Source organism: Megascapheus bottae, chromosome 10, assembly GCF_031878675.1.
Source record: "Megascapheus bottae isolate mThoBot1 chromosome 10, mThoBot2.hap1, whole genome shotgun sequence".
Classification (NCBI taxonomy): domain Eukaryota; kingdom Metazoa; phylum Chordata; class Mammalia; order Rodentia; family Geomyidae; genus Megascapheus; species Megascapheus bottae.
The window spans coordinates 63,458,649-63,478,720 of NC_143518.1; the positions used below are offsets into that span (position 1 = coordinate 63,458,649).

At 35.8% G+C, this 20,072-nt stretch overlaps 1 protein-coding gene across 7 annotated transcripts in view; it reads right to left on the reverse strand.

Annotated features, from left to right (window-relative positions):
* Positions 1-20,072, reverse strand: part of Akt3 (AKT serine/threonine kinase 3) — a 208,753-nt gene that overhangs the window by 39,843 nt on the left and 148,838 nt on the right. For all 7 annotated transcript variants that reach the window (XM_090341504.1, XM_090341510.1, XM_090341505.1 and 4 more), the window contains 4 exons: positions 17,472-17,603; positions 14,464-14,529; positions 13,369-13,437; positions 2,296-2,418 (listed from right to left, as the gene is read on the reverse strand). In XM_090341504.1, the coding sequence (XP_090197630.1) occupies positions 2,296-2,418; positions 13,369-13,437; positions 14,464-14,529; positions 17,472-17,603 (390 nt within the window). The remainder of the gene's footprint in view (positions 1-2,295; positions 2,419-13,368; positions 13,438-14,463; positions 14,530-17,471; positions 17,604-20,072) is intronic.

Consider the following 20,072-nt stretch of genomic DNA (forward strand, 5'->3'; position numbering starts at 1 on the left):
CCATCTGCAAATTCCCTATTCCATGAAATACAATAGAATTAAACATATGTAGGACTTTTAGAGTTTAATTTTATTCTAGGCACCAGCAGAACTGGCAGGGTCCTAATTTTAGTGATTTATGATTTTTGTCCAGAATACAGAGGACAAGATTTCAAAGTCTGCCATTACTTCATATGTACACTGAGTTAAGATCTCTGTCAAGTAGTGAATGCCTATCTGCCCACTTTAAACTCTATTGGCAGGCCAGGAATAATTAGGATTATAGGCATGAGCTTCTAGTGCCTGCCTTGAATTGAACTAGGTTATTACACTAGCAATGTTTTCATCCTAGTAGGGGGACTGAACACAGGAAATCACATCTTCTAAGCAAGTGTTCATCACTGAATGACATCCCCGGTTTATTCTTTTTTTTTAATTTTTCAATGTATTTATTTATTTATTTTTATATTATATATTTTTTATTGTAATTAGTAAAAGGGTTACATGATATTTGCCAGATAGAAGGTGCATTAATTCACATACATTGATACCCTTTCACATGTCTTGGTCCAAGGTTGGCTTTTAAGGAAGTAAGACTAGAACATTTAGAATTTGTTCAAAACATGCCACGATGCATGGTACAAATGTCCTTAATAAAGGACATTTATAAAGGACTCATTTATAAGAGTGATGGGAATTATTACTAGCTTACAACATTGTGTTCCAGGGATCTGCAAACTATGGTATGTACACCAAATCTAGATCATTACCTGTATGTATGTATGTATGTATGCATTTATTTGTAAGTCCCAGGGCTTGAACTCGGGGCTTGGGCACTGTTCTTGGGCTTTCTCGAGACTAGAGCTCTACCACTTGAGTCATAGCACCACTTCCAGCTTTTTCTGTGTATGTGGTACAAAGGAATCGAACCCAGGTCTTTGTGCATATGCTAGGCCACTAGGCCATACTCCCAACCCCCCACTACCTGTGTTTGTAAATAATGTCTTATCAGGACATAGACAAACATATTTAGTTACATAATGTATACAGAGCTGAGTGGCTGCAGCATAGACTTTGTGGGGTGGAAAGATGAAAGTATTTATTATTTTTACAGAATGTCTGCCCAATCTGGGCTGTCCTTGGAATCTTATCCTATGAAAACTTAGATCAAAGCTCTTATTATCAATAAAATACACACTATACTTTTATGAATGAAAAGCTTAATGAAGAAAAATAGCCTATATTAAAATGCATCTGGTATTTAAATCTACCAAAAAGTTATTAACTATAGGCAAGGTGAATACTTTCCTTCTGTCTTATTTATTGTAAAAGCTCCTTTATAAACACTAAAGGATTGTAGAATAATGAAACTTATTTGAAATAGGAAAGGGAAGGGAGGAAAACAAGATGATCAGGAGGGGGTGAGGGGAGGGAAATGGGAACGAAAACACAAGAAGAGGTATCAATGTGTGAGAAGTAATGGACCTATTATCTGGCAAATGTAAGTATAACCCCCTATATAAGTTGCCCCGACAATAAAAAATAAAATTAAAAAAATGAAATTTGTTTGAATATGTCACTTGCAGACTTATTTGACTTTTACTGAGATGTTCAATTTTTTTTCTCCTTGCCAGTTCTAGGGCTTGAACTCATGGCCTGGGCACTGTCCTTGAGCTTTCTCAAGGCTAGTGTTCTACCACTTGAGCCACAATACCAGTTCTGGACTTTTCTTTGAATGTGGTACAAAGGAATTGAACCCAGGTCTTTATGCATGCTAAGCAAGCACTTTACCACTACGCCACACTCCCGGCTCCTCAAAAAAAATTGTAACATGTATATATAAATGAAACTACTGGGACTGGGAGTTTGGCCTAGTGGTAGAGTGCTTGCCTAGCATGCACCAAGACCCGGGTTCAATTCCTCAGCACCACATACGTAGAAAAAAGCCGGAAGTGGTGCTGAGGTTCAAGTGGTAGAGCTCTAGCTTTGAGAAAGTCCAAGGACAGTGCTCAGGCCCTGAGCTCAAGCCCAGGTCTGGCCAAAAAAAAAGAAACTACTATTGGTAGATCAGTTCATCAGAATCATCAAGAAGAAATTATTTTGCATACCAAAAAACTCAAACATACAGAAGCCCCATGCACATTAGAAAGTGGAATTTCCTGTCAAAAGTAGCAGGACATTCCTAAAGAAAGCGCTTTTTTTTTAAAAATTTTCTGAACTAAATCTGCTTTTCTCAAAATTGTGTAACTTTTTAATTACTTTGTTTGTCCCTATAGTCTTTACAGACAACAAATTTTGATTACATTTTTTTTTTACCTTGAGATCACGGTACACAATCTTTCCAGAATGTAGATAGTCCAAGGCAGAGACAATTTCTGCACCATAGAAACGTGTGCGGTCCTCAGAGAACACTCGCTCTCTCGACAAATGGAAAAACAGCTGCAGGGTAAACAGCAGGGACAGGATTGTAATAATTACTGATTTAGTGGGGGAAATTAACACAAACATAAAACACTTCTCACTGCCATATTGTGATGATAGAGAGTGTACTCTCCGTGGACACTCAGCACTCTTACACAGCAGCTGGCTTGTCTTTCCCAGGTTTCCAAAGGGAAACCAAGAGCTGTTAAATCAGCCTTTTAATCAATATACCAATCTTGTTTAAGGCATTCTGCTTGCTACCCATTTAACCTTTACTTATCAGAGGAGAAAAGCATGCACCATTAGACTGTACTTCCTCTCATTACCCTGCCTCTTTACTCATACAAGGAGTAGCTACTGACACAGAGAGGAAGGAGGAGGGGAGAAAGCAATTCACCATTCAATGCATAGCCTATAAAACTAGGAAAACTGAGGGCAGGAATTGGTTTGGAGGGATGGGGGAGAAATGTACTTATAAAGTGATTTGCTGAATGGTAACCCCTTTATACAACTACGAAAAGATAATAAAAATATAATAAAAAGTAACAAGTAAACATTACGCCTATACTTGTACCCATTTTTAACAGATACAGAATCTGATGTTTTAAATCTACTTGGAGAATGTCCAATGTGAACTGAGAAGCTCTGTTATTCCTGTTATGATCTTCAATACAGTCATTAATTTTCAATGTCTATACCAATTTATCTCTTATCATCATTTAAAACTATTTTCAACTATTCTTTCATTATCTACTGTTCACTTGGAAACTTACTGTGTCCAAGTACCTAGATCTCTACTTCCTGTAAAGGCTGGGAGTGAAATGCCTATAAATTCCAGTTACTTCAGAGGCAGGAAAGAGGAGGACTGTGGTTTGAGGCCAGTCCAAAAATAAAGCTAATGACACCCCATCTCAACAAATAGACCTGGTGTAGTGGCTTTATAGATGTAAGAAGAGAAGGTAGGAGGATCATAGTCTGACATTGGGCAAGAGTGTGAAAACTTACCCTCAAAAAACTAAAATAAAAAAGGACTAAGGGCAGACCTCAACTAGTAAAAAAAAAGTTTGCCCTGCAAGCACAACGTCCTGAGTTCAAATCCTAGTAGTGCCACACCAGAAAAAAAATGGAGGGAGGGGGAAAAGACAGACAAAAGGAAATGTAGATGTCTTCTCTTCATTTCTACCATGTACAAATCTGGTATCTTGACTGGGGGTGGGGTAGTCTTCTTTCCTAACATGCACAAGGCACCTCAAGGAAGAAGAAAACCCCAAACCACATCTCATCCTTCAGTCTGACAACATAATAGAGAAAGAGCAGAACTGGGATATCTGGAACTCAGGAATTACACACGAACTATCAATCCTTGGTCTGTTTCAGTGTATTAAGAAACCTGTCAAGAACAAGGAAGAAGTGTCACAGTGCTAAATAGACTTCTAGCTGTCACTGAGGTACTCAACATGTGTCTATGATTGGAGAAGAAACAATAAATGTAATGCATGCTAGACTTCAAGTTCAGAAATTCATAATACCTTCACATGCCTCCATAAAACTATTAAAATTTTTCACACAACAAATTATCATCTGAAGAATAACATTAAAAAGTTCACTACGTGATTTTTGTCCTTAATGTACTATTATCTCTCATCTCTTTTGCTGTCCCTTGGCTATCTCATATTGCTACAATATTTTATCTTGTTATCTGATACTTTATCTATATATATTTATCTGGTTATTTAAAATAGGATAGGGAAGGGGAAAAAACAAGATGAGGGGGGAGAGGGAAATGGGGACCAAGACACGAGAAAGGGTATCAATGTTTGTAAAGTAATGCACCTTCTATATGGTAAATGTAATGTAACCCTTCTATTAATTACAATAAAAATATATGAAAAAAGTTCACTACAGTTTCCTTCTTCTCTTTTTCCCATTACTTAATAGTCTATTATTGTTTTCTTTGTCGGTTTTGTTGGTGTTAAGGATTGAACTCGGCTCTGCACCACCTAAGCAGGTATTCCCATTGCCTAAGCCTTGCCTCTAGTCCTTTTTGTTGAGAGGGTCTTGTTTCCCCCTCCCAGTCTGGCCTGGCACCACGATCCTCCCAATTTCAGCCATCCAGGTAGCTGACAGGAGAAGTGCACACCCTATACCTAGCTATTGATTGAGATGGGCTGCTGCAACAAGGAGCAAGACCCTTCCAATCTCTGGTACTGAGTGGCTGGGATTATAGGCAGAAGCCACTGTGCCTAGCTATTATTGTTTTAATACAAATTTCAATGCATTCCCTATTAGTTCCAGGAAAAAAATTGTCAAAAATATTTGAATATTATATTAGAATTAAAATATCAGACATATATTCTCTAAATTTTAATACTTACTATCTTGTTCCCAAAATGCCACCATATTTTGGCAACCTAAGGTGCTCAATTGATTCTGAGTTACGATTTTATGTAATACCAAGGAAGAATGTTATTAACTAAAATTACAATACATTCTGTAATAAAAATGCATTTTGACTGCAGAATGTGCTGTCTTATAAGCCACAGAATGCCAAAAATCAAACCAATTTTTACAATTATTCAGTGACAATAATTATTTTAATGCATTGGCATGTGCAAAAGAGCAGGGAGTAGAAACAAGCATGGGTTATCAATAAGCCACTGTGAACAACTTCTTCTGTCATCTAGATCACTGGCTTCGATGAAGGAAGCCCTATGGTGGCTATCCAGAGTTATGGTGATCTTCTAATGGGAGAAAGATAGTGATTAAGTATCTACTTTTTCTTAGAAGAAGGTTACTCTAACCACGGTTCATCTACTTTAGAAAGGGGCTATAGACCCTCCCCCACTAAAGTAGTATAATATATTCATGATTCTAGGTCTTTATTTAGATTATGTATCTTCAATTTGTCTTCCAGCCAATTTCTATAAAAGTGTCAGCTAAAATTTTAACTTATAGAAAAATTCTACATGCTTCTCAATCCACTGCCATCTGATGTCTACTCTTGCTACTTTATGGAACTTTTCTTTTTTCTTTTTTGTTGCCAGTCATGGAGCTTGAACTTGGGGCTGGGTAACTCTTGAGTGTTTTTTGCTCAGGACTAGCATTCTTCTATTTGAGCCACAGCTCCACTTCTGCTTTGTTTTGGTGGTTAATTGGAGATAAGAGTCTCATAAACTTTCTTGCTCTGGTTGTCTCAAACTACATTTCTCATATCTCAGCTTCCTGAATAGCTAGGATTATAAATGTGAACCACTGACACCTGGCCATGTCCATGTTTATAAGAGCATTATGAACATGAGCCAAAATATGGAATCAATGTTTAGGGGCCCATTAGTCAATGACTAGATAAGGGAAATCTTACATATATACACATGTACATATGTATATATACCTATATATACATATACACACAGAGTAATATTCAGCCATAAAGAAAAATAAAATTATGCCAGGTATAGGAAAATACTTGCAATTAGAGATCATCATGTTGTGTGAGATTAGCATATTAAAATAAACGTTGCCCAGTTTCTCTTATATGCTGACTTTAGATGTAAAAATTAATAATATGGCATTATTATAGAATGTCGACAGGTTTTTTAGGGGGGAAGGTGAAAAGCCAGTAGTATGGGTCAAAGAGAGAAAGGAAAAAAGAGGGTGATAAAGGTGAATATGACAGATACATAGATGTAATATATATGAAATAGCACAAATATATTCCATTAAACCTATTTTTAAAAGGTTGGAGATCAAATATAAAAGATTAACAGAGGTATAAATTTAATCAAAGTATATTATATGCACGTACATATATATAGAGAGAAATATCACAATAAACACTTTATAATCAAGCTTTACTCCTAATTAAAAAAGATTAAGAATCACTTGCTATGTGTGAGGCCCTAGGTAAGATTCTTAGCTTTGCCATCCCACCAAAAACGGACCAGTGGCTCATGCCTATCATTCCATCCACTTGTTATTTAGAGACAGAGCAATGGCGATTTAAGACAAGGTCAGGCAATGGGTTGGTGAGACCACATGTCAGAGAAACCATGTGTCAAACAGTCTGTACATATTGTTGTGTAACTTGTAACCCCAGCTATGTTGGAGGCATAGGTAGAGGATTATGGTTTGAGGCAAAAGTACTAGAACCTATTTGAAACTATAACCAAAGCCAACAGTGCTGGGGCTTGAGTAGCATTGATAGGCAAGTGCAAGAGCTGAGTTCAAACAATGAACAAATGTTTAAAGGTAGGAAAAGGACAAAGAAGAAAAAGAAGTAAATTGAACCCAAAGTAACAAAAAATAACAAACAATAAACAAGACAAATAAACAAGAATTAACCAACCAGGCAATTCAAAATTAACAGAGGAAAAAAATCCTGTGAAATTTAAAACTGGATCTCTGATAACATCAATAAAAATGCCTAAACTTCAGGTGAGTTAAACTCAATATTAGAAACAATGCAAAAGTTATGTACATCTCCTACAAACATTACTGAAATGAGAGACCGTATTCACAACCACATGTACAAGCTGAAAAATCTAGATAAAATGTACAAATTCCCAGGTATAAACAAACAATCAAAACTAACTCCACGAGATGAAGTACATGGCTCAATCTATGCATATATTTATAAATTTAAACTTGTTAAAATATTTTCCCACAAGGACAATTCTTACTAACAACATTTGTTGGTGACAGTGTACTTCAGTGGCAGTTCACTTGCCTTGCCTGTCTGGGGCCTAGATTCCTGCAGCCAGACATGCCATACACACTCTCCCTCTCCTGCCTCCCTTTATTTCTCTCCTTTCCTCTCTCTGAATGAAAGATGCCAGAAAGTAGTATAAGTAGTGCTTCTGCTCATTTTAAGAAGTGGGTATTATCCCAACTCCAATCCCACAAACATTACTCTGGACAAAGGAAAGATGCTCACAGAACAATCTTCATAATCATCACTAGACTCACAATTCCCAACAATATTTTAACAAGTGGAAAACAATATTATCGAAACGGAAGTGTTTATAACCAAGTGGAGTTTACCCACGAAATGAGAAGTTGATATTAGCAATGATGAAAAACATGACAGATACAGAAGGAAGTCCTTTGACAAAAATTAACAACTTCTATGTCACAAAATATAAGTCCACAAACTAAGAATAAAGGGGACTTCTTCAACTTCATGAAGAGCGCTGATGACAAACCTTTAGGTAACAGCACACTCCAAGTTAAGTGCACAGATGCTTTCATTGTTAAATCAGGTACAAGGAGGTCATCTTCTTTTCCAGCAACTGGTGATGCTAAATTACTACATATATTGATGAATGAAGATGGGGGTGCAGTACCAAGTACAATGTGCATCCTACAAAATCTTCACTCATATTCAGAAACATGAGAGAAGTGGGGGTGGGGGGCTGGGAGGGATAGGTAAGAATGATGAAAGGTGTGACACTGATGAAGATGCATTCGATTCATAAACTGCTTTCTTGAATGCCAGCTCCTTTTAAACTATTAAAACTATTTTAAAAAGAATCTATACCTAAAATATATAAATTCTGACAAGTTGATATCAAGAAAATATCATAGACAAAGAGCTAGGCACCAGTGGCTCATGCTGCTTGTAATCCTAGCCACTCAGGAGGCTGAAATTCAGAGGAATGCAGTTCAAAGTAAAGTCCATGAGACTTCTCCAAAATACAATGTTGCTGAGCATAAACAGAGGAAGTATTATGGTCCATCTTTTATGTGGAACATAAAAGACTAAATCATGTGGTTTTTGACTACAGTTTTAAATACTATTTTGTGTCAGTATCTTCAATCATATGTGCGGTATATGTTGTTTGTAGCTTGTTGAAATGCTTACTCTGAGGTAAAATACCCTCTGTTTGAGAGGTCTAATTATTAATAACTTGCTGTTCTATGCTATAACTAGAAGAGAGGGAGAGAAATCATGAAAAAAGTTGCTGATTGGTACAATTCCAGGAAACTCATCTAAAAAAATACATTTGAAAACATCTTACACATGGAGGCAGGTTGAGTTTTCTCATGTTGACTTTAATTGTAATGAGATCTTGGTTTTATGATTCATTTTAGGAACTGGCCTAGAAATATTATACAATTATAAACTAAATATGGCATATAAAATAAAATTTTAACTTACTTTGGCTTGAACTTTAGATGCCAATGTGAATATTATAATCTATCTTTCTTGGCTTGGAGAATTTTGAAAAAGATTGGGGTGAAGGCAATTGAATTTTGATATACCCTACATAAAAGTTTGTAACTGACGCCTGACAATAAAGATATTTATATACCTATAAATTTAGTAAAATTTAAAAAAGCATCACTATGAATATGAAATGAAGTGTTTTAATGTAAAAATCACCCAAATCACACCTCTATAAATTAGTAAGTGAAACTCAAATGCTGACTGCCGGCACTTCTGTCTTATGTGAATTTAAAATGAGATGATTTTGGTTCATAGAAGACAAGATGCTAGCCAAATAATAAGAAATCTGAATAAGAGAAGATTTCAAGAATGACATGAAACTGAAATTCATATGCAAAAATCTGAATTTTATCAACGAAATCATGCAAAGACTATGTAGTATTAAGCGAAAATATTAGGTTCATTATACCTATATAAATAATATAAGTATGTATTTGTTAGGTATATAACAAGTCTACTGTAGTTTTCCTTCATTCCTTGTGAATCTCTAACTTCTAGAAATTTTCAAACAGGTAAGAGATCATAGAAATACAATTTACATGCTCAAAATATAGATGTGAAAAATATTTTGGGGAGAATTTTAACTAGGGACTTTCTAAACCAAAGATTTTCACTTGCAACCCTGGACATTGTTCTGCTTCTGATGCAAATTTAGTAACATCAAAGCTATTAAAAGAGTGGCAAAATGTGTCAGTAGCAGTGTGAGTGATCACATTATTAGAAATATTTTATTGCTGATTTACTGCCCACAAAATTGCACTGAACTTACTTTCCTGAATATTCCATAATAATTTTGTACATTCTATACTTTATCCAAGGGACATGCCTTGCACCAACTTACAGAGAGCACATGTGTGATGCAATTCTCCATTATTATTCACACAATGCTACTCCCCTTAAATTCTAAGGCTTCTCCTGTGTAATTCCTTCTGCCCTGTATCTTGAGTGAGAAACCATATACAGTCTGTACATCTAGCAGCTCTAGTACCAATACAGCATCCTAATGCAATTTTTTTTTTTTGCCACTCACTCCTGAGGTTTGAACTCAGGGCCTGAGTACTGTCGTTGGACACTTTTTGCTTAAGGCTAGCACTCTGCCACTTGAGCCACAGTACCACTTCCGGCTTTTTCCTTTGTATGTGGTACCAAGGAATCAAACCTAGGACTTTGTGCATGCTAGGTGAACATTCTACTACTAGGCTATGCGCCTGCCCCCCTAATGTGATTTCTTTTCAGTAGCCCTGATTCAAGTAGTGACTCTATACCAGTTTTTTGCAATCCGATTGCTGAAAACCTAAGGTATAGGCCTCCTAGTATCTTCCCTGATCCCATTTTTTCCTCTTTAGTTTAACCAGGTATTTCTAAACATTTATTCCAAGAAATTCTCCCATGATGACCCTTCTGCCTTCAGGATAAAACCTAAACCCCTCTGTAGAGAACTAACCCAATGTGGCCCTGACTTGTGATATTCCCTTCCTGACTAGTCTGCAAGGAAAGCACCTGCTTGCTTCTGCACATTCTAAAGATTTTGGGAAGAGTTTTAACTAGGGACTTCCTAAACCAAAGATTTTCAGTTTCAACCCTTGACATTTTTCAAACCCAGGTTTGAAGCTAGCCCAGGGAGAAATGTCTTATTTCTAATTATGTACCAAAAACTTGGAAGTGGAAATGTGGATCAAGTGGTAGATCACCAGCTCTGAGAAAAAACTTAAGGGATAATGCCCTGAGTTCAAGCCCAGTACCAGCACTAAAATGCTGAGCTGGAAACATGGTTCAAGTATTAAAGAATCAGCCATGTAGCTAGTTCTGGGCCCTGAGTTCAAACCCTGCTACTGGCAAAAGAAAGGGGCAGGGGGCAGAAGGGAGGGAGGGAGGGAGGCTGACAATGACTATGATAAAACACACTGATAAAAGCATACTCCTTTTTGGTGTTGGACAAACTAACCTAACACAAAGTACATCTGTTAATCTTAAAAGAATTTTTTAAAAATCATGAGATTATATACATAAAGAAGTCCACTTATACTAAAATGGTTCCTCCCTTCCCCTATATACAGCAATGCTGTAACTCTTACCTTTGCACTTCAAAATAGTGTCAGATACCATTTTTTTTTCTCCAGCTTCAAAGTAAGAAATAATTTAGTCCTAATCTATGGCCTATTACCAAAACAAAAGAAAGCAGGGAAGGAGAGGTAAGTAGAAAAGGCATAAGACATGTCAAACGAGAAAAATAAAATGCTTTTTTAATGCAAAAGGAAAGCATTTGGCTTGGGTTGGGAGATTGGCTTAGTGGTAGAGTGCTTGTCTAGCATGCACGAGGACCCAGGTTTGATTCCTCAGGATCACACAGACAGAAAAATTCAGAAGTGGTACTGTGACTCAAGTGGTAGAGTACTAGACTTGAGAAAGCCCAAGGACAGTGCTCAGGCCTTGAGTTCAAGCCCCAGGACTGCCTAGAGAGAAAGGAGAGAGAGGAGAGAGAGAGGAGAAAGGAGAGAGAGGAAGAGAGAGAGAAAGGAGAGAGAGGAGAGGAGACAGAAGAGAGGAGAGAGGAAAGAGAAAAGAAAGGAGAGAGGAGAGAGGAGAGAGAGAGGAGAGAGGAGAGAGGAGAGAGGAGAGAGGAGAGAGAAGAGAGAGAGGAGAGAGGAGAGAGAAGAGAGAGAGGAGAGAGGAGAGAGAAGAGAGAGAGGAGAGAGGAGAGAGAAGAGAGAGAGGAGAGAGGAGAGAGAAGAGAGAGAGGAGAGAGGAGAGAGAAGAGAGAGAGGAGAGAGGAGAGAGAAGAGAGAGAGGAGAGAGGAGAGAGAAGAGAGAGAGGAGAGAGGAGAGAGAAGAGAGAGAGGAGAGAGGAGAGAGAAGAGAGAGAGGAGAGAGGAGAGAGAAGTGAGAGAGGAGAGAGAGGAGAGAGAAGTGAGAGAGGAGAGAGAGGAGAGAGAGGAGAGAGAGAAGAGAGAGGAGAGAGAGGAGAGAGGAGAGGGGAGGGAGGAGAGAGAGGAGAGAGAGGAGAGGAAAGGGAGGAGAGAGAGGAGAAGAGAGAGAGGAGAGGAGAGAGGAGAGAGAGGGGAGAGGAGAGAGAGGGGAGAGAGAGGAGAGGGCTCCCTTGGTGAGCCATGTATGTACCTATTTTAAATTATTAAATAATATCTGCACATGGTACAAAAAATAAAAGCTAAAGAATACATAATTGAAAAATAAGTCTTCCTACTACCCTGCTTCCAGCCACTCCTATTTTCTACCCAAACACAAACTGTAATACCTGTAATACCCAGTGCACAATCAAAGATAATGCACATAACAAACATACATGTATATACACATGAACATGGGCTTATTGTCTTTTAGCACAGTACGTCAAACTTCCCATCTTGCTTTTCTCACTCTTATTAGTGCAGACTGAGCTGCCTCATTGTATTTAATGGATGTTGATTCAGATTCTACTGCATGGATTCAACACTATTTACCTAAGAAGTCTTCTTATGGAATATTCATTTCAGGTAATATAATGTTGCAGTGAATGCATTTATTTATGGATCATGCTATGCTATATATCTAGATCTATAAAGAAATGCCTGGAAGTGAAACTGCTGAGTACAAAATATGTGCATTTAAAAAATCAAAATACTGATATAAATTAAATTAATGAAGTATCCAGAAGTTGTTATCCTCTTAAGTAAACTACAACCTCCATGGGAATGCATCCCAAACTTGTATCCTGCTACTTAATTTCTATTCTGTGATACTGCCCCCCCCCGGTGTGTGTGTGTGTGTGTGTGTGTGTGTGTATACACACATAATTTTTTTTGTTCAGCTGTGGGGCTTGAACTCTGGGCCTGGGCATTGCTCCTGACAACTAGTGGTTTTTAGTGCTGGGCTGGCTTTGAACTGTGATCCTCAGATCTCAGCCTCCTGAGTAGCTAGGATTACAGGCAAATATACTGCTAAGAGAAAATTATAGATTTTTTCATGGCAAGGGTAATGTCTTCAAATATTAGGACAAACTCGTACTCCCTACACATTCAAAATGTGTTTAGTAAATGAAACCTTCAAATAAAGTAATTCCTACATTAAAAAATGTCCATGAAAGTATTTATTTTGGTAAATAATAATATCCATGAGATATGGATCTCTATATAATAAATTTATATCAGAAAACTCAATATAAAATATTTCCAGTTAACCATTTGAATAAAGTGCATTTCCCTTATATTAATTTTGTTCAAAAATATGGAAGAGAAAGAATAAGAAAACAAATGAAATGTGCTAACAGTGACTGATTTCTCTTCAAAACTGAAAGATCTCTTACATCTCTTAAGTTTGGTCATAATGCTATAACTGCTATACAAAAGAAAAAGTTTGACAATTTACCTAGAAATACTGCTCTTAGTTTAAAATAGGTAAAATAACTTACTAACATAGAAACAAGTTTCACAGCAAACCTACTTGATGAAAAACCTTATAAAACATAATAAATTTTATATTTCTGGTTTTCAAAATTTAATAACAATTCCAAAAATGATATTGTGAGAAGACTTTATGATAATTATAGGAAAAGAATAATTATCTTTTCCAATATATAAATGTATTAATAAAAATCACTCATAATACTTCATTAGAAATTATTAAAGTTTCATACTCAAGAGAAGAGAGAGTGATACAAGTCTCTATCAGTTAGTGAAGGACTATGACATCTATTTTAAGTAATGTTTAAAGCTCTAATGAAAATGCTAGGTTGGCTTTTGACTCACCTCTCCTCCATTAACATATTCCATCACGAAACACAAACGGTCTTTTGTCTGGAAGGAATATTTCAAGGACTTGAAATGAAAAATAAAAAAAGTTATAAGCCTACATTCTCATCATTATAATAGTATAAAAAGAGAACATTTAAAAAAGGCAAGCATAACTGATGAAACAACACTGTTTAGGAAACTGACAAGGAGCATTTGGAATTAAGGAACATGACGTTCCTTCACAGTCTACTGTGGTCTTACAGAAAAGCTGATAAGAAACACAAAGCAAATTGTGTATGGTCAGGGGAAAACTAAAATTATAAATAAAATTAAACTGACAAAGACAACTGCTCAATCCATTACACCATCTATCTGAAACTGCTGACAAAGTTCTCATCCATGTAACCTCAACATATGGCCTACAAATTACTCTAGGAAAAGAGTTCCTGTTGACATGTTGGAGTTTCTAAGGCTGTAACACTGGACAATAAACACGTAGTAATGGGACACTCTTGAAAGTTTCTATTTCAGATATTTCTAAATCTTTATTAAAAGATTTCTGAAAGTCTATCATTCATAATCTGAATGAACTTCACTGAAATCATGAACACAGAGAACTTTGTAACTGTCCTTGTATCACAATTACATGCATTAAGGTGTATGCATTAAAACACAGCTCATACTTTGTCAAGGGAAAAAACTGTATGATGACTTATCAACATTTAATATTGGCATAATTTATGATTTCTGGCTTTTGTATTTGAAGACAATGTTACCAGATCATTCATTTATCTGAAGCCAATAAGCAAAAGAAACAAAATCTACGTTTAATATTTAAAAGCTCTTTTTAAGTCTACCATTGTACCAGTGAATGCTGTAAAATGCTACAACCCATCTGCTCTTGGTTATTATTTTTTTATTTCTTAATGGCAAAGATAATCATGAGAGGGAAAATAGTTTCAAAAAGGAGCAGTAGATAATGGGAATGATTATATATTTATACATATGATAAACTTAACCTATGTATTCCAACAATTTAAAAGACAATTTATGGTCTTTCTACACCTAAATAAATGTTATTTACAAAGTCTGGTATCCCCAGGCACTTACGGTTAAAAATGGATGCCTAGTGTTCTTTAATACTCTACTTTCAGTTAGAGTGTGTGCCACTTCATCCTAAAGAGAAAAAAGCGATATATTAGTACATGCTGTAAGCATTATCACCATTTTTCCCAAAATCAGAAGCAGGTATACTCAGAGGTACAAAACACACTAGCATACTTCCACTGTTGCACGTAAGAATCACCACCTTTCAAAGCACAACAGTAATAATGTCAGAAGAAACTCACATCACTCACCCATACTTGAGCAAAGTATATTAATAATGATATAAAATAAACACCAAAAATATCATACACAGAGAAAATGAACTAGCTAATATTTGAATATGGAGTAGTTAGTATTCCCTTGCTTTCAGGGGACACACAGAATGTAGGTTAGTAAAGATATCCATCTTGTAAGTCTATGGAAGAGAAAAACCAGCTATCGAAAAAGGGATCACTGAGTATACACAGAAGACTTAATCCTACATTATTCATTTTACAAATAGTAACAGCTCAGTTGTTACTTAATTAGATGCTTTTATTCTGCTTAATAATTTTCTCTAATCTGACCACAGGTCTACAGTGATAACAGTCTTTCAGGGGTTGACTGAAATATATATATATATATTTATATAAATATATATATGAGATGTTTTAAAGCATTTGTCTCCTTTATCTTTCTAAATCAATAAAAAGGAGACTGAGTAGAAGAAGGAGATGAGTTCAAGAGGGCAGCACACTTATTTCATTGGTTTAATGTCTCTACAAGCCAGTGTACATCATGGAAAATGATTATCAATACCAACACCTATAGATTGGCATATTGGCATATTCTGTCTCTTAATTCTGGCAATAGTTTCTGTTGAAATGCAAAAAATATTTTAATTTCCTTCATTTCTCTTCACCCATTCTTCTGTTTACTTGCTAGGCTACTGAGGTCCTACTGAAAAACTACTTAATTATTTACACCTATATCTTATAGTAGTTTTAAGGTTTCAAGTTTTACATTAAGATTTTTGATCTGCCTGGAGGTGATTTTTGTTCAGGATGGGAGATACAGGTCTAGTTTTCTGCATGCAGATAACCAGTTTCATGAAAACTTTTTGTTGAAGAGGTTGTCTTTTCTTCAGTGCTTTGGGCTCCTTTCAAAAACCATACAGTTAGTTATATAGTTTTATTTCCGTTATATTGGCCTTCCTATCTCTTTTGTACCAGTACCATGCAGCTTTTGTTAATATGGCTCTGGAGTATAACTTGAGGCCAGGATTGTGCTCCCTCCAGTTTTGTTCTTTTTTTTTTTTTATTGGGGGGGGGGCGTCGGTCGTAGGGCTTGAACTCTGGGACTAGGTGTCGTCCTTGAGCTCTTCAGCTCAAGGCTGCCATCCTACCACTTGAGCCACAGTGCCACTTCCCAATTTTGGTCTTTTTGCTCATGATTGCTTTTAATATTTGGGGTGTTTTAAGCCTGATATGAGTTTTAAAACAAATTTTTCCATTTCTGGAAAAAAATTAACATTTTGATAAAGATTACCCTAAATCTCTGGATTGCTTTCAGTACAAGGGCCATTTTCACAGTATTAATTTCACTAATCCATAAACATAGGTCTTTCCATTTTCTAGTGTCTTCTACGGTTTCTTCAAGGTTTTATACTTTTCATTGTAGAGTTCTTTCTGCTCCTTGGTTAAATTTATACTCAAGTAATTTTTGTTTTCTCTAGGCTATTGTAAATAGCATTGTCTTCTTGATTTCTCTACCAGTCTCTGCATTATTGATGTATTGAAAAGCTATTAATTTTTGTATGTTAATCTTATATTCTTCTAACTTGTCAAAGTTATTTATGATTATCTTGGAGGTTTTGGCAATATCTTTAAGGGTCTTTTAAGTAAAGAATTATATCTGCAAATAGATATCACTTGAATTCTTCCTATTTGGACCCCTTTTGTTTCTTACTCTTAGTTATCTGGCTAGGAATTCTAATACTCTATTGAACAGGTGTGGAGAAACTGAACACCCGTATCTCATTCTTGATTTTAGGGGAGTCAATGCTCAATATCCTAACATTTAATAATTCTATATTATTTTCAGTTTCCAATTAGAGAAAGTAGAAACAAAAATTTCTTACATGTATCTTTGTGTGTTCCATATTTTAAAACATTTTATTATTATGTATTAGTACCTTCAAATCACATAAATTAAATGTTCTTGCAAAAAGCTCAAAAATGCTGACTAGAAGCAATCACTAGACTCTTGAGCCAGAAAATTTCCAGACACATAAGTACAGAGAGACAACTACTGGCTCGCTCCCAGACATAAATGGAACTTACTTGTATGACTAAAGGATAGAACAATCTTATAACCTGAGATACCTGCAAGTCTTAAATAATATCAAAGAAATAAGGAAAACGTGTTTCAAATATTTCCACAATACTAATTAGCTTAGCAAGAATGTGCTGCTGGAGAAACACCAGATGATTCTCATGGTGTTCAAGGGTGAGGATTCCCTCTTTTAATTCCTTCCAGTAATGAAGCCAACGAGAGTCCGCCATACACTGTCACCAGGTTCCATGTCCCCAGGAAAAGCCCTACGAGTTCTCAGCTGTCAAACCAACACAGTACTTTGTGGATGGAGGAACATCAGTTCTGTGACCGACAACAACATATTTGGAAAGCTTCCACACTTTGATTGATAATATAAAAAACTAACAATATTTAAGGGCACTCAAATGTACGCTGTTTCTGCACAGTGCTAGGAGAAACAAAACACGGATAAACAGGTGGCCAATTTTCAGGTTGCAATGAATGGATAGAGGGGGCTATCCTGTAGTCCTAGTCCAATTTGGGCCAGCCTGTGCCTTCTGAAGGTGAAAGGTCTTTACTATAGGTATCTGTAAATTAATTACCTGGTGCTGATATGGCAAATTATTAGCAACCTGATAGGAAAAACATGTATTCTCTGGTAGATCCGGAGACCAGAACAAAACAAGACTTTATCTTCAACTCTTATTATCAGTTACCTTTGCAATTATGACTTCTTTCTTCAGAATCTTCATAGCATAATATTTGCCACTTGCCTTCTCCCGAACCAAAATTACTTTCCCAAAAGTGCCTTTACCCAGAAGTTTCAAATAGTCAAAATCATTCATTGTCTGAAAAATACAAATTAGAAAATCTGTTATAAATTATTTGATACAAATATAAATATATATGTGTAATATACTGTAATATATGTGTATATATACACACATATTCATATATATATACATATATAGTAAATATATGTGTAATATACATTGATCCAAATATATATATATGTGCAATATCCACTCAAAATAAGTTTTACCCATTTCTAAACAATCGTAAATAAAAAGAATCAGACTGCCACTGGCTGTCTCAGCAGCAGTTATGGGTATAAAAAATAAGTAGTTCTCAAATACTGGACAAAATCATTTTGAACTTAGAATTTCTCAACAACAAAAAATTTTCAGTAAGTGAAAAATTTCAAAGACTCAGGTTTTCAAAGATTTAGTAATACTGATGCCCTTAAGAACATCCCACACAATCACGCCTAAAGGGACAGCACTTTGGAAGGAGATATGTGAGTGCATACTCCAGCAAAATAAAGATGGCATCCAAGAAAGAAAAACATATTTTAATATATGTTGAAAAGATCTGGAGCTCAGTGGAAAGTTATCTAACCAAGATAGCAGTTGTGCCTTCCTAGAAAACAACTTGCAATGGGTCAGCAGCCCTAGGCAATATCTAATAAATTTGCTTTTTTTCAGCTTTATCATTAGGATGTATAGGAGTCAGGTGATTTTTGAGATTTTTGCCAGGTGTATCTACTTGCTCTCTACAGCTATTTCATCTGGGTGTGTGCCTGCTTTACAGATCAACGTTTTTCTACAATTGTCAAAAATTTGAGCAGTATGTATGTCCAGTAATAAATACTCTTTACACTCTAATTTTCAGTTTTGGAGTCTTCTTGAAATTCTGTTACTATTATTTTAGTGAGCTTTTTGGCTACAAGAGAATATTTATTGTTCACTTCCTTAGTTTTGAATTCAATTTAAAGGTTTGTGAATACAGATTAGGCATTTGAGTTTTATCCTACAAAGTGAAATCGTTAATATCATAGTAACCTGCAACTTTTATTTATCAAGCATCAGAGGTAAATATGTCAAATAAATTGAATTCCGCTTCTGCTTCAGAAAACAAAGAAAAAATAAATTAATCCCTAAGAAATAATAAGAAAGGACATGCTAAGGATTCAAGTAGTAAATAAAAAATGTTTTTAAGAGCAAAAGAGTACAGAAAAAGCAATGAAACCAAAAGCTAGGTTTTTTTGGCAGGTCAGTAACAATTGATAAATTTCTAGTCATACTGATTAGAAAAGTAAAAAGATACAAACTACCAATACCAAGGATGAGAGAGGCAAAATCATTACAGACACCATAGATAAGCTTGTTAGATGAAAGAATCTAACAAACTATTTTAAGCAGGCAAAATGGCCACAAGAGAAAACAAGCAAATTCTTTACACATATCAAATGACCAAAGTTCACTGGAGAAGTAATGGATAATTTGAATAGCCCTACTTTTATAATTAAAGAAAGAAGTGAAAAGAAAAAATACCTATCAATTCATTCGAAGAGAACAGAATTACCTTGATTTCAAAATGAGACAAATGTATTATAAGCAAACTATAAACTAGAATTTTTCACATATATACATGTAAAAATTCCAGACAAAAATGAAAATTAATACCTATATTCATTTTCATCATAATTTGCTGTCCATAATTTTGTTTCTCCAAATATCAAGCTCTAATATGTTAACTATTCAGTATTATTTTGAGTTCAAAGAAAATGGTCAAAAGCAAAAAGGAAAAACATGACTTTAAATATTAAAAAATTAAGGAGGTTGGGAGTTTGGCATAGTGGTAGAGTGCTTGCCTAGCATGCATAAAGACCCAGGTCTGATTCCTCAGTACCACATACATAGAAAAAGCAAGAAGTGGTGCTGTGGCTCAAGAGGTAGAGCTCTAACCTTGAGAAAACCCAAAGGCAGTACTCAGGCCCTGAGCTCAAGCCCAGGACTGGCAAAAAAAAAAAACAAAAACAAAAAAAACCTGGAAGTGGTGCTGTGGCTCAGGCACTCCAGCCTTGAGAAAGTCCAAGGACAGTGTCCTAGGATTGGCAAAAAACAAACAAACAAAAAAACAAAAGGAAAAGTTGCTTTCAGTATTTGCAGCAGTGGAAAGCATTTCTAATTCCTCCTAACATCAGGTGTTCCTTATTCTGGAGCGCTGTTTTTCTCTTTAGCTCTGCAGCAGCCACATTCAGATGACGAGTGGGGCACAGCTGCCCAGCACTGCACAGGGAACACAGGGGAGCCTTTCTACTTGGGCTTTCAGCAGAATACAGAATGTCAATGCAAAAGGATAAAATATTCAGGGAAAACATTCGATTTCCAAGTTCATAAAAATGAAAACGAGGGGAAATGCAACTTATAAAGCTGATCACTGCTGATCAATTATTTGGTCTAAATGAAAGGAGTTTTAGGTTGATGTGGATAAATCAATTCCATACATGTGCATCTTAAGAAAAGTGGGTGGCG